We start from the raw sequence: 18,403 nt of genomic DNA, 5'->3' as shown, positions 1-18,403 counted from the left end.
GATATGGCGTGTGGAGGCCGCTGGGCCTGGTTACCATCCTCGCGTCTCCAGCCTTGGTTTGTGTGGGTTTTTACAGTAAGTCTGTATACCCTCGGTCAGGGAACCCCGAAACGTGACGTTGATGAATCACACGGGGAAAAGAACGCGAAGCGTAAACCCTTGCGGGATTTCCTCAGCAGCCAGGCCGCGCCAGCTCCGCCCCGCCCCTTCCGCTGTCCGCATGACGTCACGCGGCGTGGCCCCGGGCTTGCGGGGTTTGGACCTCTAGGGCTTTCGCGCCTCTCGCTTTACGTCACTGCGTGCGTAGGGCGCTGGGCTTTGAAAAATGCCGCGGGACTTGGTGAGCTTCCCGCTGTCGCCCGCGGTGCGCGTGAAGCTGGTGGCTGCGGGTTTCCAGACCGCCGAGGACGTCCTGGAGGTGAAGCCCTCCGAGCTCAGCAAAGGTAACGACTCCCGGCGGCCAGCCTGGCGCCGCCTCCCGTCTTCGTCCTCCCGCCACCGCGTCTGCGACTTGGCCCCGCGTAGAGTTTTCTTGTGGTTGGAACTGGGCGGCAAAAACATCATTAACGGAGCGTTTCCTCTGTGCCGGCGCCCGCCTTAAGGATTGCCTCGCGTACGCTCAGAGGAAGCCTCTTGGACCAGGGTGTCCAGCGTGTAGGTGAGGGAGCCGGGTTTCACCTTGAGGTTTCCTGACACCTGGGTTGGGAAACTGCGGCTCTAGAGCTGGAAAACAGACACGAGCCATGGGACTCTCGCTCTTGCAAGATCCTAGACGGGCGGGACTTGAATTCGAGAAACGAAGGAGTACAGTAGGACTAGAGACGTTTCGGCGAGAAAAGGAATAGAACATTCCCATAGACCAGGAGAAAGCCCTAGAAAGACACTGATGATTCACGGAATACCCCCGATTGTTTTCTCAGAGCCCCGCAGTAATGATGCTAACCTGGCAGAAGCTGACCGCTGGGTAGGGCACTAGCTGCTCATGCCTTAGGCCCTGGGCTTGACTCTCAACCGCTAAATAACTGGATACTTCGTTACTGTTTTTGTTTTTTTGAGACAGGGTTTCTCTGTGTAGCCTTGGCTGTCCTGGAGATTCTTCATCAGTGAATTAGACTTTTGTTTGTTTTCAAAACATGATTTCTCGGTGTGGTCCTGGAACTAGCTCTGTAGACCAGGCTGGCCTGCCTCTGCCCTCCTAGTGCTGAGATGAAAGGCACGGGCCACCCGGTCGAGCTCCGACGTAGACCTTTAAGTCTCTAATGTCAGGTTTTTGTTTTTGTTTTTGTTTTCTTTTCTGATTTTGTTTACAGAAGTTGGGATATCTAAAGAGGAGGCTTTAGAAACGATACAGATTGTCAGAAGAGAATGTCTCACAAATAAACCAAGCTGTGCTGGGACATCTGTGGCAGACAAGAAGTGCACACAGCATTGCAACTTCTTGAACAAGAACACACCCAGGGCTTCATAATCACCTTCTGTTCTGCACTGGACAGCATCCTCGGGGGTGGAATACCCCTAATGAAAACCACAGAAGTTTGTGGTGTACCAGGTGTTGGGAAAACACAGTTATGGTAAGCCAGGGTGCTCCCTACCTGGGGGTGGACTTAATATTTTATGTATCTAACAGAATGTTGTGCTGTGTAAGGGTACCACAAAGCATATGTCGCCACTGAGGGTGTGTGTGTGTACAGGTTACTATTCACATTATCTCAACACCTCATCTTGATAAGTGGATAGAATGGTTTTGATATCAGAGTGTTTCCTTCATAATATAGTGTGGTTACTAGAGTAAGCAGATACTCTCCTAATTAATTGCCTTCTGAGATATATTTGTCAAATGTTTGCTTTATCTTTAAAGGTGATTGTTTTATGTGCATTGGTATTTTTGCCTGCGTGTGTTGTGTGTGTTGTCTCTATGAGGATGTGGGATTCCCTGGAACGGGAGTTACGGACAGTTGTGAGCTGCTGTGTGGGTGCTAGGAGTTGAGCCCTGGTCCTCTGAAAGAGCAGCAAGTGCTCTTAACCACTGAGCTATCTCTCCAGCCCCGAAAAATATTTAAAAATTGATTTATATATGGTAAAGGTTTCTGAAACAGGCTTAGTCACACCCTCCAATGGCCTCATCGCTCAGGATACTGTCGCAGTTAGAGGAAGGTCTGGGCTATATAACACTTGCTAGACCAGCCAGGGATGTATACTAAGAGCCTGTCTCCTGCACCCCCCCACCCCCCCCCAAAAAAATTATTGTCTACCTGGTACACTGCAGTAGGGATGGAGAGAGACTGAGATAGAAGGATTGAGAGTTGGGCTCAAAAAGGAAGGGAGGAAATAGAAAGCTTTCAATCCCCAGAAACCTAAAGCCACTAAGAGTTCCTTCATCATAATTTTGTATAGCACCCTAACTATACTCTAGGCATCTGTTGATTCATATGCATTTGGGGCTATGGAGAGCTGGCCATCTCTGTTGCCTTGGGTACTATATTTGCATTTAGAAAACGTGATGACCTCGCAGATGGTTATCATAACGATTTGGTCGCTTGGCTGATTTCTTGACAGTATGCAGTTGGCAGTAGATGTGCAGATCCCAGAGTGTTTTGGAGGAGTAGCAGGCGAAGCAGTATTTATTGATACAGAGGGAAGTTTTATGGTTGATAGAGTGGTGAGCCTTGCAACTGCCTGCATTCAGCACCTTCATCTCATAGCAGGAGCGCACATGGAGGAAGGTAAGTTAACACCTGGTGCTCTGTCTAAGAAGGAGTTTATGTTTGTGCCCATCTCAGACCTCAGTACGAGATTATCCCAAACTTGAACCTTAACTAGTTAAACTCCAATACTTTTGTTGCAACATGAAATACAGTACTCTCCCCGTGACCCAGGCTGTCTGTGACCCTTCTGCCTCGGACTCCAAAATGCTGGTATAACAGGTCTGGGTCATACCCAACTTAGCAGCCATTGCTGTTTTGAAATAATTGTTTTAGGGGCTGGAGAAAGGACCTGGATTCAATTCCCAGCACCCACATGGCAGGTTACACCTGACTGTAAGTCCAGTTCCCGTTCCAGGACTCTGACACCCTCACACAGATAAACGTGCATACAAAACACCAATGAACATAAAGTGAAAAGGAATTTAAATATTTTAAAGTGTGTGTGTGTGTGTGTGTGTGTGTGTGTGTGTGCACATGTGTACACACACTCGTGAATGCAGGTGCCCACAGAGGCCAGAGGTGTCAGATCCTCCTAGAGCTAGAGTACAGTGATTGTGATATGGATACTGGCAGTCAAACTCAGTTTCTCAGGAAAAACAGTTTGCTCTTTTTGTTTTCAGACAGGGTCTCTTCATTATATTACGTTGCCCTGGCTCTGCCTCTCAAGTGTTAGAGTAACAGTCATGAACCACCACACCCAGCACAGTTTGTGTTCTGTTTGTTTCTTTGTTTGTTTTCTGAGACAGGGTTTCTCTGTGTAGCTCTGGCTGTCCTGGACTCAATTTGTAGACAAGGTGGCCTTAAACTCACAGTGATCGGCCCATCTCTGCCTCCCTGAGTGCTGGGATTAAAAGTGTGCACCACTGGGCCTGGCCCAGTTCGTGTTCTTAACCACTGAGCCATCTCTCAGGCCCAGCAGGTAAAGGAACTCACCACCAAGCTTGACAATATGGATTTTTGTTTCTATTTATTGTTGTTTTTGATTTTGTTTTTTGAGACAGGGTTTCTCTGTGTAACAAGCTCGGGCTGTCCTGAAACTTGCTCTGTAGTCCAAACTGGCCTCAAACTCACAGAGATACACCTGCCTCTACCTCCCAAGTGCTGGGATTAAAGGGCTGGAGAGATGGCACAACGTTTAAGAGTCTATAAGGGTCTTATAGAAGACCCTGGTTCAATTCCCAGCACCCACATGGCAGCGCATAACTGTCTGTAACTCCAGTTTCAGGAGATTTGACACAGCAGACAGACAGACATGCAGGCAAATCACCAGTGTACATAAAGATAAATAAATATTAAAAAAAATGACTGATTGTCAGACTATTAGAACAAGAAAAACTGAACTATTTAAGATTGCTTTGTTGTTTGTTTTAGAACATCAGAAAGCCTTGGAGGATTTTACTCTTGGAAATATTCTTTCCCACATTTACTATTTTCGTTGTCATGATTACACGGAGCTGCTGGCACAAGTCTATCTCCTTCCAGATTTCCTTTCAGATCATTCGAAGGTATGGATCACACTACTAAAATAATGTCTCTGAAAGTGTTGATAACAAACATAAACTTGATGCCAGATCAAAAGTCTCTTTCCCTGTCCTACAACTTATTATACTTTACTTATTTTACATATATATATACACATATTGTTCACTTTTCAAAATATTACATATTCATGTACATAATTTTAAGGTTGAAATATCTGTTGAACATAAGTTTATTTCTGGATTCTATTCTGTTGCACTATGTGCATATTCTTATGCCAATATTACTAGTTTTTATGTTGTAGGGTTTTATCTTGTTTTGTTTGGTGTTTTTTGTTTTTCAGGGTCTCAAATAACTTAGGCTGACCTTGAACTAACACTATGTGTGTGTGTGTGTGTGTGTGTGTGTGTGTGTGTGTCTGTCTGTCTGTCTGTCTGTCTGTCTGTCTGTCTGTCTCCTGGGATTCAGGCTGATGTGAAACTCAAGAGATTTAAGTGCGTCTGCCTCCAGCATACACGCATCACCATGCCTGGCTGACCTTGAATTCTTAGTCATCCAGTCTTCTCTCAGGCGTGTGCTACAATATTGAGGCTGCTCTTTTTATCATCATCACCATCATTATTACATATATTTTTTGAAACAAGTAGGGTTTTTTTGTTGGTTTGGTTTGGGTTGGGTTTTTTTGTTTTTTGGTTTTTGATTTGTAGCCTTGTCTGTCCTACGCACATGGCATATGTGTGTAGTATCAGTATTCAAACCAATCATTGGACAGTTGAGCTGAAAAGATGGTTCAGTGGTTAAGAGCACTGACTGCTCTTCAGGGGACCTTAGTTGGATTTCTAACACCCACATAGCAGCTCACAACCATCTGTAAATCTGCTTCCAGGGGATCTTGCCCTGTCTGGCTTTCACAAGCACACACAGACACACATGCAGGCAAAACACTAATATACACAAAATAATAAAGTGAATATTAGATGAAAACCTTTGAAGAGATAAAGCCCTAGGGTGATGAATATAGTTCAGTGGTAGAGCGTTTACCTACCGTGCGTGGACCATAGGGCCCAGCATTACAAAAGAAAAGAAAATGCTAACTTTAATTTGTATTCACTTAATTTGAGTTAGAGTCTCACTATGTAGCCTGGCCTGGCCTGAAACTAATGATCATCCTGTCTTTACCTCCTGTGTGCCAAGAGTATAGACATAGCATTAGTGTGGTCTTGGAAAACTGACCAAGGGAGTATATCATGCAAGGGACATAAAGCCTAACCAGGGGGAACAGGACTAAGGGCCCAGTCAGGCTGGTGAGGAGAGGGGTTGCCATGGAGACCAGTAAGGAGATTACAGTATTTGCCATCATGCATGGCTTGTAATGTAGAAATTTGATGGAAAAGGTAAGTTTTGGGGTTTACTTTGTTTGTTTTTTGTAATATGTATTAGACCCAGAGCTTCATGCATCGTAGGCAAGTGTTCTACTACTAGGCTACTGCGTAGGCCCGAGAGCCAATTCCAACTTGAAATATAACAGGAGAAGTAAATACGACATTAGGAGTTCAGAGATACCTGTTTGCCACTAATTTACATTCTGCAGTCACATCCTCCCATTGACAAAAAATATACTTGTGAAAAGAGATGAAAGATAAAAATGCTTTTTTTTTCTTTTTTGTGCATATGTATGTGTGGACGCATGTGTCACAATGACGCCGTCAGAGGACAACATGCAGAAATCAGTTCTTTACACTCCGGGGTCCAGGGGTTGAACTTAGGTTGCCAGCTTCCATGGCAAGTGCCTTTACCCACTGAACCATCTTGCCAGCCCTTTTGCCATTTCCCCTCCAAAGCACAGTGCTCTTTGCATTATTTCTTACTTAGCATTGTTAATGATAGCATCCTGTAGATCTCCCAGTAGAGTGCGCTCAAGACAAATAGGCTGCAGAGTTTCATTATTTCTTAGGTTTTGTTTTGTTAGTTGTTGTTTTTCTTGTTTTGTTTTCCTGTTACAAATCAGGACTTCAGACATTAGAAGTAAACATTCTGTCATTGGGTTATATACCCCCCTCTTTTTTCTTTCTTTGTAATATTTATTTATTTATTATGCATACAGTGTTCTGCTTGCATGTACACCTGCACACTAGAAGAGGACACCAGATTTCATTATAGATGTTTGTGAGCCTCCATGTGGTTGCTGGGAATTGAACTTAGGACTTTTGAAAGAGCAGGCAGTGCTCTTAGCCTCTAAGCAATCTCTCCAGCCCTGCTTTTTGTTTGTTTGTTTTGAGACAGAGTTTCTCTGTGTATCCTTGGCTGTCCTAAATTCACTTTGTAGACCAGGCTGGCCTCAAATTTACATATATTTTCCTACCTTTGCCTCTAGAGTACTGGGATTACAGGTGTGCACCACCATACCTGGCTGCTCCTTTTTTTTTTTTTTAGTTTTTTGAGACAGGGTTTCTCTGTGTAGCCTTCACTGGTCTGGACTAACTTTGTAGACCAGGTTGACCTTGCACTCACAGCTATCTGCCTGCCTCTGCCTCCAGAGTGCTGGGATCAAAGGCGTGTGCCACCACCGCCGGCTTGCTACTACTACTTAGTGCTAGGATCAAAGGCATGCACCACTAGATTTGGCCAAATTTTTTATTTTTTGAGACAGGTTTATGTAGCCTTGGCTGTTTTAGAATACTCTGTGTAAACCAGACTGGCCTTGAACTCTCAGAGATACACCTGCCTCTGTCTCCATGTGCTGCGACATGTGCCATTAATTCCTTTAATTTGATAATGAAATGTAAAACTTGAATTTTAAAATGTGAAGTTTGAAAGGAGGGGTACTAGAGAGATAGATAGCTCAGGGGATAATGTGTTTGTTTTGGTAGCATAAAGACCAGAGTTCAGAACCTTAGCACCTACATAAAAGCATGGCAGTCCCTCCTGTGACCCCAGCACTGCTGGAGGGCAGGGTCAGGAGAGGGTTTTGACAGGGCATCCTTGGGTTTTACCATCCATCTGTGCAGTTGACCCAAACAGGAATTCTAGATTGAATGAGAGACCCTGTCTCAGAAAAGAAGATGATGCTTGGAGGTGGTATCACATGGCTTTGATGCCAGCACTTAGGAAGCAGAGGCGGACAGATCTCTGAATGGGAGGCCAGCCTGGTCTACGGAGCTAATTGTAGTACAGCTACATGAGAAATCCCGTCTCAATGCAATCCCTACCCCCCCCCCCCCAAAAGAACTTATTTTAAAATCTTCAAACAAGAAAGCATATCTTGCCAGGCAGTGGTGATGCACGCTTTTAATCCCAGCACTTGGGAAGCAGAGGCGGGTGGATCACTGTGAGTTTGAGGCCAGCCTGGTCTAAAAAAAGCAAGTCAGGCTACACAGAGAAACCCTGTCTCAAAAAAAAAGCCAACCAAGGGCTAGAGAGATAGCTGAGAGGTTAAGAGCACTGGCTGCTCTTTCAAAGTCCTGAGTTCAATTCCCAGCTCCCACATAGTGGCTCACTATAATGTCATCAGATGCTCTCTTCTGGCCTACAGGTATAAATGTAGGCAGAGCACTGTATACTTAATAAGTAAGTAAATAAATAAATAAATAAATAAATAAGCCAAGAAAGAAAGAGGGAAAAAGAGCAAGCAAGTGTATCTTCCTCATCTCTTCTCTTTGATCAGAAAAATTTATATTTCTTAAAGAGTTACTTAATTTTTTGTGTATAAGTGTTTTGCCTGCATGTATGTCTGTGTACTCATGAGTGCGTGGTGCCAGAGGAGATTATAAGAGGATGTTAGGCCTTCTGGAACTGAAGTTATAGATGGCTGTGAGCCATCACCTGAGTTCTGGGAACCGAATCTGGGTCCTACAACCACTGAGTCATCTCTCCAGACTCTACTGTTTTCTTCTAGCTTATTATGTTCAGAATATTAAACTCATAATACAACTTTTGTGTCCTAACTTTTTTCTAGGTTATTTTAACTAATCAGATGACAACAAAGATTGATAAAAATCAAGCTTTGCTTGTTCCTGCATTAGGTAGGTAAAAGAATGAGTTAGACCTTTTTTTTTCCCCCCTGAGGCAGGGTTTTTCTGGGTATTCTTGGCTGTTATAGAACTCACTCTGTAGACCCGGCTGACCTTGAAGTCAGATCCAGCTGCCTCTGCTTCCCGAGTGTGGGGATTAAAAGTGAACACCACCACATCCAGCCGAGATAAAACATTTTTGTTTTTAACATTTTTCCTACATTTTCATTTGATGTTTGATGAATACTCTAAAAGTTTTTGAAAGCAGAGTCTGCCTTATTCACTGATCACATTTAGTTAGTAGGTACTATCTGACAACCATGTGTCAAGAAGTAAATATTCAAAGTAGGTTCTAAGACATCTTCCTGTCTTAGGCCAGGAAGGAGAATGAGTTTATTTAAATACAAATCGTACAAGTGCAAAATAGATATGACTATATTCCTAATTTTGTGATTTTATTAGAACACAATGCTTTAAGATCTATCTCCATTGAAATCCAGTAGTATTCTGTGGGCCAAAGATAATGATACAGACCTGTAGCCCCAGCTACTGAGGAGGCTGAAGTAGGCGGGTCTCTTGAGCCCAGGAATCATAGGCAAGCCTAGACCGCATAATGGAACCTCCATGGTTGCATGGTCTTTAATTCCAACACTCCTGAGACAGAAGCAGGCAGAGTTTTCTTAGTTCAAGGCCATTCTGGTCTACCGAGTTCTAGGCCTGCCAGGACTATAGTGAGACCATGTTTCTGTGTGTCAGAAATACCTAATAGGCTTTATGGAGTGGAAGGTTAATAATACACTGAAACTATAGCATTTTCATGAAAAAAATAGAGGACAATGATTTGCATTGCTTTCCTAGACAAGTAAAGCTATTACTCTAACGATTTTACTCATATCCTACAAATTTTGAAACCAAAAATGACAGCATTTCTCTGTGTGTGGCCTTGTAGCCCTGGCTGTCCTGGAACAAACTCACTCTTTTTGTTCGTTGTTGCTGTTGTTGTTATGTTTTGGTTGGTTTGTTTGTTTGTTTTTAGAGACAGCATTTCTCTGGTATTTTGGCTGTCCTGAACTCTCTTTGTAGGCCAGGCTGGCCTTGAACTCACAGTGATCTGTCTCCCACGTGCTGGAATTATCTTTTTTTTTTTTTAAACATTTATTTGGTAAAGTAAGACTGTATTTGACCAGACATTCTAAGCAACTTAAAAAATTGTAAAGATACTATATAGGCTTGTTTTTGTTTTTGTTTTAGGGGAGAGCTGGGGACACGCTGCTACAATAAGGCTAATTTTTCACTGGGAACAAAAGCAAAGGTCAGTATAGAAATAAGTTCATAATTCAGATATTAGTCTAATTATACTGAACACTTAATGGTTTTTTAGCTGTAGTCCCTAGCTTGAGATTTGCAGTGACCCATAAACCACTGCTTTTGTTGCCTTGTTTGGCATCACTTAGAGCAAACATAGAAACACATTGTTAATACTGCACACTCAGCTACATAGGGAATTCTTTGTATATTTAAATGATGGGGTGAATGCACCTGGAACATGTAGGTGGCTAAGGACTGGCTGCCTTCTGATATTCTTTGAAATTACTTCCTAGCCATGAGGAAGGAGGTGGTACTCTGTGTTCCCAGAGGGAATTGAAAGAAGAATAAAATCAGGACAAAAGGAAAACTTCTGAGGTTAGTGTTAGGACTAATATATGTGGAAAAGAGGATGGTTTTTCTCACTTGCTTAATATAGTTCTTGCATGAAATTGTGTCTGCCATTTTCCCTCATACACACGTATATTTATCTGCCTTTCAAAAGTATTGTTCCTTAAAATAAAATCACGGCAGCATGAAGCCTTTGTGTTTGTTTCTAAAGCCGCTGAGCAGGTGAATGGACCAGCTTTGCTTTTCTTTAAAATAGGCCATTGAAAGCTGTGAAGTCTTTTATTCTGAACTTCAAAAAACACCATATTTATGCCAGCCTTTCTCCTCTGATTAATTGGCACAACCTAGAGAACTTGGTATGGAAGTGCTGTACCAAGAAGGCAGGAGGAAATTGAGGCAGTGTGGAGCCTCAGTTAGTAACACTGAGCCTAGTTAGTGACACTTTTATTTTTCTAAACCTGCATTTCAACACCTTCTTTTGTGTGTGTGTGTGGGGGGGGGCTGGTGGGGTTTTTTCTGTTGGGGTGGTTTTGTTGTTTTGTTTTCTCTGTATAGCCCTAGCTGTCACTTTGTAGACCATGCTGGCCTGGAACTCACAGAGATGCACTTGCCTCTGCCTGCCAAATGCTGGGATTAAACATGCTCCACCACAGCCGACTACATGTCACCTTCTAATGCTCTTTCAGCTCCATATTGTAGGTAGTTTGTTCGCACATGTCTGTAATTCCAGCACTCGGGAGGCTGAGGCCTGAGTTCCAGGCCAGCCTAGGCCAGAGTGAGAGTGCCTAAAAAGAAAAGAAAGCCGTATCAGGAAACTGTTTCATGTACAGGTTTTGGGGCGGGGACACAGGAGGATTTGATACTAGGTCTCTATGTAGTCCTGGCTGTCCTAGAACTCTCCATGTAGCCTAGGCTGGCCTCATACTCACAGAAGTCGCCTGCCTCTATCTCCTGAGTGCTGGGATTAAAGGAGTAGACCACCACACCTAGCTTTATTTAAGGTGTACGTGTGTGTGGGTGTGTGTGTGGGTGTGTGGGTGTGTGGTTTGTCTTTGGTTTTTTTTTTCTGAGACGGGGTTTCTCTGTGTAGCCTTGCTTATCCTAGACTCCTTTGTAGACCTGCCTGGCCTCGAACTCACAGCGATCTGCCTGCATCTGCCTCCCGAGTTCTAGGATTAAAGGTCTGTGCCACAATGCCCGGTGCTTTATTTAGTTTTAAAATTTGATTTATTTTACTTCATGTGAGTATTTTGCTTTCCTGTTTTTGCATGTGTGTATGTGCAACATGTACATGTCTGGTGCCCACAGAGGTCAGAAGAAGTCATAAGCCCCCTGGAACTGGAACTCCAGATGACTGTAAGCCACCATGTGGGTGCTGGGAATTGAACTCAGGACCTCTGGAAGAACAGTCAGTGCTCTTAACCTCTGAGCCATCTCTCTAGCCTCAAATTAAGATATTTTTGTTCAGTTGGCTGCGGTGGTCCATGCCTGTAATCCCAGCACTAAGAGAGGCAGAGGCAGGTGGATATCTCTGAGTTTCAGGCCAGCCTGGTCTACAAAGTGAGTCCAGAACAGCTAATGCGACACAGAAATGCTGTCTTGAAAAACCAAAAAAAAAAAAAAAAAAAAAAAAGGAAAAAAAGCTATTTTGTTCTTTTTTATTTGGAACCAAATAGCTTCGTCTTTAAAGCTGTGAAATCTTTGTGTGTGGGAACTATGGGAGTTTGGGTTGGGTTGGGTTTTGGGGTGCTGGATATTGAACTGAGGAATTTTGGGCATGCTAAGTATGTGTTCACTGACTTTGCTATTGGCCCATCAGTAAGGCTGCATAAGACCTTATATGCTTTTTTTTTTTTTTGGTTTGTTTGTTTGTTTTTTTTTTTTTTTTTAAACAGGCTGTGAAGTAGCTCAGGCTGGTCTGAGATTTACTAGATATTATAGGATGACTGTAATTCTTGAAACTTTTGCTGCGATTATTGGAGAGTACCACTGCACCCTACATTTCCCCTGGTGTTTGTGACTGACGGCCCAGGAAATATTAGGCAAGCACTCTGCCACTGAGCTGTATACTCTTACATGCTTTTTAGCATTTTTTTAAGTTGAAAGCAGATCATAAATTTATAATTAAATGAACATTTTAAATTTGAACAGAACTCAAAAACTTAAATAACAAATCAATGCTGTGAATTGAACCTAGACACTACCATGGCAGAACCTCCATCCTTCACTAGTAACATCTGATTATATGGTTTGTTTTAAGACAGACTCTTACTATGTAGCTCTGACTGGTCTGGGACTTGCTATGTAAATCAGGCTGCCTGTGCCTCTCCAGTACTGGGGTTAAGGGTGTGTACACCACACATGCCTAGTAACATCTGGTTTTTGTTTTTTTTGAGACAGGGTTTCTCTATGTAGCCTTGGTTTCCTGGACTCTCTTTGTAGACCAGGCTGGTCTCGAACTCACAGAGATCCAGCCTACCTCTCCCTCCCAAGTGCTGGGCTTAAAGGTCTGTGCCACCACACCCGGCACTAACATCTGATTTTTAACCTCTGATGAATGACAGAATGATATTCCAACAATTCTTAAGTGATTTTTGTCTGTGTCCTTATATTATGTGGGTTCTCCAATTTGCATATTCATGATAATATGAGGCCAAGATTGTTCAGAATTATACCACTCTTTGCCAAGATTTGTGGTAAAGTGGAGTAATACATCACACCCCCACACAGCCTTTCATGTGTGCTCAGCTTCAGAGCACACACTGTACTTCTGTCTTATTTCTTCCTGACCCAAACTATGCAGTTCAGCCATATGTTAAGCTTCATCTCAGAGAGGGCTACGAGTCAAGTGATTCTCCTTGGTTTAGTTTAAAAAGATCTCTTAAAGAAAAGATCTTCTGAGATGCAGGCATGGCATATAATTTTTTTTTTTTAACCTAGAAATCTGAAGAGGATTTTCTAACTGGAAAGGTTCATCAATTCCCTTTTGGCTTTATGAATTGTTCCCCCTTTAGATAGCCCAAACTGCCAGGTGGTGGTGGCACACGCCTTTAATCCCGGCACTTGGGAGACAGAAGCAGGAGCATCTCCTGTGAGTTCGAGGCCAGCCTGGACTACAGAGGAAGTTCCAGGACAGCCCGGGCTACACAGAGAAACCCTGTCTCGAAAAACAAACATACATAGCCCAAACTGGCCTAGAACTCTCTGCCATCCTCCTGTCTCCTGCTTTACCTGTATTACAACACCGAGTACTGTTTTTTGAATTCTTACTAACTTCTAACTTTGTAAAGTCTTATTAAAATCTTACTATGTTTTTGTCTTGGACCTTGTATCACGCACCTATAATCCCTGCACTTGAGGGGAAGGTTTGAGTTCAAGGCCATCCTGAGGTATTTAGCAATAAATACTCTGTCTCAGTCCATCATTCCCTACCACCAAGAGTAAGTGAGCAAAAGAGATAATTGCTGCTGTTGTTTCTTCTTCTTCCTCCTCTTCCTCTTCTTCAAGATTTATTTGCTTATTATGTACAGTGTTCTGCCTCCATGTGTGCCAGCAGGCCAGAGAGGGTACCAGGTCTCATTGTAGATGGTTGTAAGCCACCATGTGGTTGCTGGGAATTGAACTCATGACCTTTGGAAGAGTAGCCAGTGCTCTTTACCTCTGAGCTATCTCTGCAGCCTTTTGTTTGGTTTGTTGAGACAAGGTTTCTCTGTGTAGCCATGGCTGTCCGGGACTTCCCTGTAAACAGGCTGGCCTGGAACTCACAGCATCTGACTGCCTTTAATCTCGCCGAGTGTTGGGATTAAAGGTATGTGCCACCATGCCCCGTATGCTTCTTAATAATTTCCTCAAAAATTTCAGATTTACTTGGCACTTTTTTGGACAGAGATAGGTTATAAGATTAGCTCTGCAAAAAGAAAGAAAACCTGTCTCAAAAACTAAAATGAATGAGTATTAATTGTGTAGAAACTAATAACATCCCTAGCCCAGAGGCTTATGATTGTCTCCTGTTAAGTTGGACTCTATATTACATAAAATTATAATAAATGGATATTAAAGTTGTCTGTCTTACTGCATTTTGACCGGATTTATCAGTTGGCTGGCATTGAGTACATTCAGAGTCTTAAATGACCTTCACTGCCATTTATTTTCAGAAATTTTTCTTCATTTCCCTTACTTCACTGTTAAACAATAATGTCCTTGGTAACCACTATTCCATTTCTGTCTCTGAATTTGCCTACTCTAAGAACCAAATATAATTGGAATTATACAGTAGTTGATTTACTTATTTCACTTAGAATAATGTCTTCAAGGCTCATTTATTTTGTAGCCATATGTCAGAATTTTCATCCTAAAAATGAATGTATTATATATTCCACATTTTACTTACCTCCTAGTGGCTACTGCTGCTTCAGAAGTGATTTCAAGGTAGTAGCTCAGTGATGAACCACTTGCCTAGCATCTGTGAGGCCTTGAGTTCAGTTTCCATCATCACAAAAAAGTCATTCTCTCTTCCTGAAACAGGGTCATGTATCTAGGGTGTCTTCAAAGTGCCGTCTAGCCAGGTGCTCTGAGCTTACAGCAGTCCTGACAGCCACTCCATGTGTTGAAAGCCTTTTATGCTCTTTCTGTTAACATTGTAAGAATAAAAGTACTAAGAGTGTAGACGGGGGCTGGAGAGACGGCTCAGCCGTTAAGAGCACTGACTGCCCTTCCAGAGGACCCAGGTTCAGTTCCAGCACCCACATGGCAAGCAGTTCACAACTGTCTCTACTCCAAGATAAGTAGATTAATTTAAAAAAGAAAAACGAGTGTAGATGGTGGAGTTGGGAAGATGACTCAGGCTGTAAAACACCTGTCATGCAAGCATAGGACCTTGAGTTTGCGAGGCTGGAGAGATAGCTCAGCAGTTAAGAGCACCAACTGCTCTTTCAGAGGTCTTGAGTTTAGTTCTCAGCAACCACACGGTGGCTCACAGCCATCTATACTGTGTTCTGATGTGCACTGTATACATAATAAACAAATCTTAAAAAAAAAAAAAAAACTTGAGTTTGAAGCTGGTTTTGGGGCGCACACACCTTTAATCCCAGCACTTGGGAGGCAGAGGCAGGTGGATCTCTGAGTTTGGGGCCAGCCTGGTCTACAGAGCAGTCCAGGACAGCCAAGGCTTCACAGAGAAACCGTGTCTTTAAAAAAAAAAAAAAAAAGTGAAAGAAAAAGAAAACAAAACCCAAAAAAAAAAAAAAAAAAAAAGCTTGAGTTTGGATCCCTAATCACACATTAAAGTCAGGTATGGTGATATCCTAGCTCTGGAAGGAAGAAATTGTAGACTCTTTGGGGCTTGCTGGCCAGCAAAGCCAGCAGCCTCGTTGAACCCTAGGATCAGTGAAAGACTATCTGAAAAAATAAAGGCAGACAGAAGATAAGTGACTCAACCTCTGGCCTCTCACACACATGTGCACACATACAAAAAGAGCATTAGCAGGGGCTGGGGGCACACTCCTTTAATCCCAGTACTAGGGAGGCAGAGACAGACAGATCTCTGTGAGTTTGAAGCCAGCTTGGTCTACAGAGCAAAGTTCTAGGACAGCCAGGGCTACTCAGTGATACCCTATCTCAAAAAAAAAAAGGGGGGGTGGGGGGAGCCGGGCATGGTAGCAGGCACTTTTAATCGCAGCACACAGGAGCCAAAGACAGGCAGATCTCTGTGTGTTCGAGGCCAGGCTGGTCTACAACGTGAATCCAGGACAGCTAAATATACACAGAGAAACCCTGTTTCAAAACAAACAAGGGGGGGAGCTTTAATTATTATTTCTTAACTTAAAAAAAAAACAGTTAGAGAGAGTTCAGTCATTTAAGAACATTTTCTGCTCTTCCTGAGGACCCGAGTTAGGTTACAAAAGAACATTTTCTGCTCTTCCTGAGGACCCGAGTTAGGTTACAACTGTCTGTAACTCCAACTCCAAGGGACCTGATGCCTGTGGCTTTTGTGCACCCACGTGTACATACCCACATACAGACACACCTACACAATTAAAAATAATAAAATTAAGTCTTTACGAACATACATGTGTGTGCATGCCTGCTTTTTGTAGGGAGAACAGGTTATGACATAACCCAGAGCCTAAAACTCTTGTAGTAAGGAAGACCTTGAATTCCTGATCTTCCTACCTTCATTTTCTTTCTTCCTTCCTTTCTTCTTTCTTTCTTCTTTTTTGGTTTTCCAAGACAGGGTTTCTCTGTAGCCCTGGCTGTCCTAGAACTCACTCTGTAGACCAAGCTAGCCTCAAACTCAGAGAGCCACTTGCCTCTCTCTGAGATTAAAGGGGTGTGCCACCACACCTGGCTGTCTTTTGTTTTAAGACACAGGCTGGCCTTGAACTCCTGAGTTAAAAAGAAAAATTCTTCCTATGCTTACCTGAGACTGAAGGCGTCCGTCCACAGTGGTGCCCTGTGAGGGAAGTGTTTTGTTTTTTAATGTATTTCTTTCCACTTTGTGTTCTTGAGAACACATGATAGAATTATAGTATAGGACTGTATTATACATTTAAATTATGATAAGAGTCATGTGACCTAATTAGTTAAGGTAATGTGTCTATATGTACTTTTTTTTCTCCAAATAGGTTTGCAACATTGTATAAGTCACCAAGCCAGAAGGAGTCCACAATACCATTTCAGGTCACAGTCAGTATTAATTAATCAAGAGTGGGATTTTGGTGTTGGGGGGCAGTAGTTATCTGAAGAGGTTGTGTGCAAATCATTTCTGTTAATTATTAAGCAACAAGCATATTTGAAGACAGTTTTGATCTGAGAACATCACCAAAAGAGTACGTACAGTTGAAATGAAATTTATCTTTGAGAACAGAGGGATTATTTACATATGCTCCATCGCATATATAAAATCACCTATTAAAGATTTTTATGTTAAAAGTTTTCAGAAAGATACAACTGGATACAATGGTGCATGCCTGAACTTGGAAGACTGAGATAGGCAGACTAGAGTTCACAGCCTGCCTAGCCAGCATGAAATTCTGTCTTAAGAATGCCACCAATTACAATTAAAAAAAAAAACCGGAGAAAGAAATGGATTAATAGTAATAATTTTGATCTGTAGATAGTAACTTTGAAATATTATTTTTTTGAGCATTGTATCATTGGACTCCAGGCCCAAGTTGGCCTCAAACTCACTACCTAACTGAGCGTGACCTTGAGCTTCTTTGTTTGTTTTGTTTTGAGACAGGGTTTCTCTGTGTAGCTTTGGCTGCCCTGGTATTCACCTTGTAGACCAGGCTGCTTCGCACTCAAAAGATCCTCCTGCCTTTGCCTTCTGAGTGCTGGCATTGAGGGTATACATCACCACATTGAGTGGCCATCTTATTTTCAGAAGGAAAAACCAAAAATGGAAAGCAATTCTGAAAATGAATTTTCCACTTAGTTTTTACACTGACCTGTGCTCAATTATTTTGTCTTGTTTGAGAAGAGGGCTTGTTATGTAGCCCGGCTGGCCTTGACCTTTTCATCCTCCTGCCCCTATTGCCTGGGTGATGCTATTACAGATGCATGCCCTATGCCAGGCAAAATATTTTATTGCGAACATGATTTGTAAAGTGCCTAAGTGGCAGTACGAATTTCTTCCCACCTCTCCCAAAAGAGGTGCCACCAGGCTTCTTAGGAAGCTTTTTAGAGAGCTTTTTTGTTAACTTAGGCCTCACCCCTGAACTACAAGTCTAGTCTCAGAGAACAATCTTAGGCAGTGATATTTTTATCTGTGTATCATGTGTATAAAGGAGTATTCATAAAATACTTATAAAACTCTGAGTTGGAATATCTGTGAAGTTTATCCTCTATTCGATGATTAATAAATTCTCTCCCAAGAATAAAGTAGCTTATCAGTTCTTTTTAAACTGTTTGGAAAATTGATCTTTATTTTCATTGTCCTTTAAATGTATTTGTATGTTTTTTTCATCTTGCAGCCTCAGGGATTTAGAGATGCTGTTGTCACTGCTGCTTCATCGCAGACAGGAGGTTCTTTGAATTTCAGGAAACGGTCACGAGAACCAGAGGAAGAATGCTGACCCAAAACTGATGATGTGCTATTTAGTGTATATAAGTGTACATATAAATAGTTTATACTTGACTTTAAAATACAAACATATACTATGGCAAGAATGAATCAGAATTATATTATGTGACTGGGAAAATATCTACAGAATCTTCTCTTCTGTAAAAATATTTTTTATTTGCTAGGTGTAATTGTGGTCTTAGAGGCTTATTACAAAAGAAGCTCACCCTTTCTAGTTCTTTCTGAACTCTGGCTGGCTGGTTCCACTCAGCTGTTCTGGCTCAAACTCCTCTTCCAGCTGACTGATTCAGTCTGGCTTCTCTACACTTCTGACTGAATTGCTCTGCTTGCCTTCATACTAACTTTGGCAATTGGTTCTAATCTTCTAGTTTCTCATTCTTTGGCTCATTCTCTCTTCACCTGTGTCTAGCTTGTTCTCTTTCTTCTCTCTCTCCTCTGTCTCTCTCTGTGTCTCTGTCTGTCTGTCTGTC

The 18,403-nt window shown here is 42.4% G+C and overlaps 2 protein-coding genes across 8 annotated transcripts in view; one reads left to right on the top strand and one right to left on the bottom strand.

The window, feature by feature from the left end:
* TEX14 (testis expressed 14, intercellular bridge forming factor) overlaps positions 1–18,403 on the bottom strand; it is a 152,911-nt gene that overhangs the window by 101,844 nt on the left and 32,664 nt on the right. The window lies entirely within an intron of this gene.
* LOC311578385 (DNA repair protein RAD51 homolog 3-like) lies at positions 67–18,023 on the top strand. Its single transcript, XM_084748213.1, is given in 9 exon segments — positions 67–443; positions 1,311–1,420; positions 1,423–1,571; positions 2,557–2,723; positions 4,077–4,210; positions 8,140–8,206; positions 9,446–9,506; positions 16,474–16,534; positions 17,824–18,023. Coding segments are annotated over 9 exon segments (969 nt in total). The 5' UTR covers positions 67–325; the 3' UTR covers positions 17,926–18,023.

Source organism: Acomys minous (genome assembly GCF_964271855.1).
Source record: "Acomys minous genome assembly, chromosome: 12".
NCBI lineage: Eukaryota > Metazoa > Chordata > Mammalia > Rodentia > Muridae > Acomys > Acomys minous.
The sequence above is the reverse complement of the archived record's forward strand: the minus strand, read 5'-3'. Positions and strand labels throughout refer to the sequence as shown.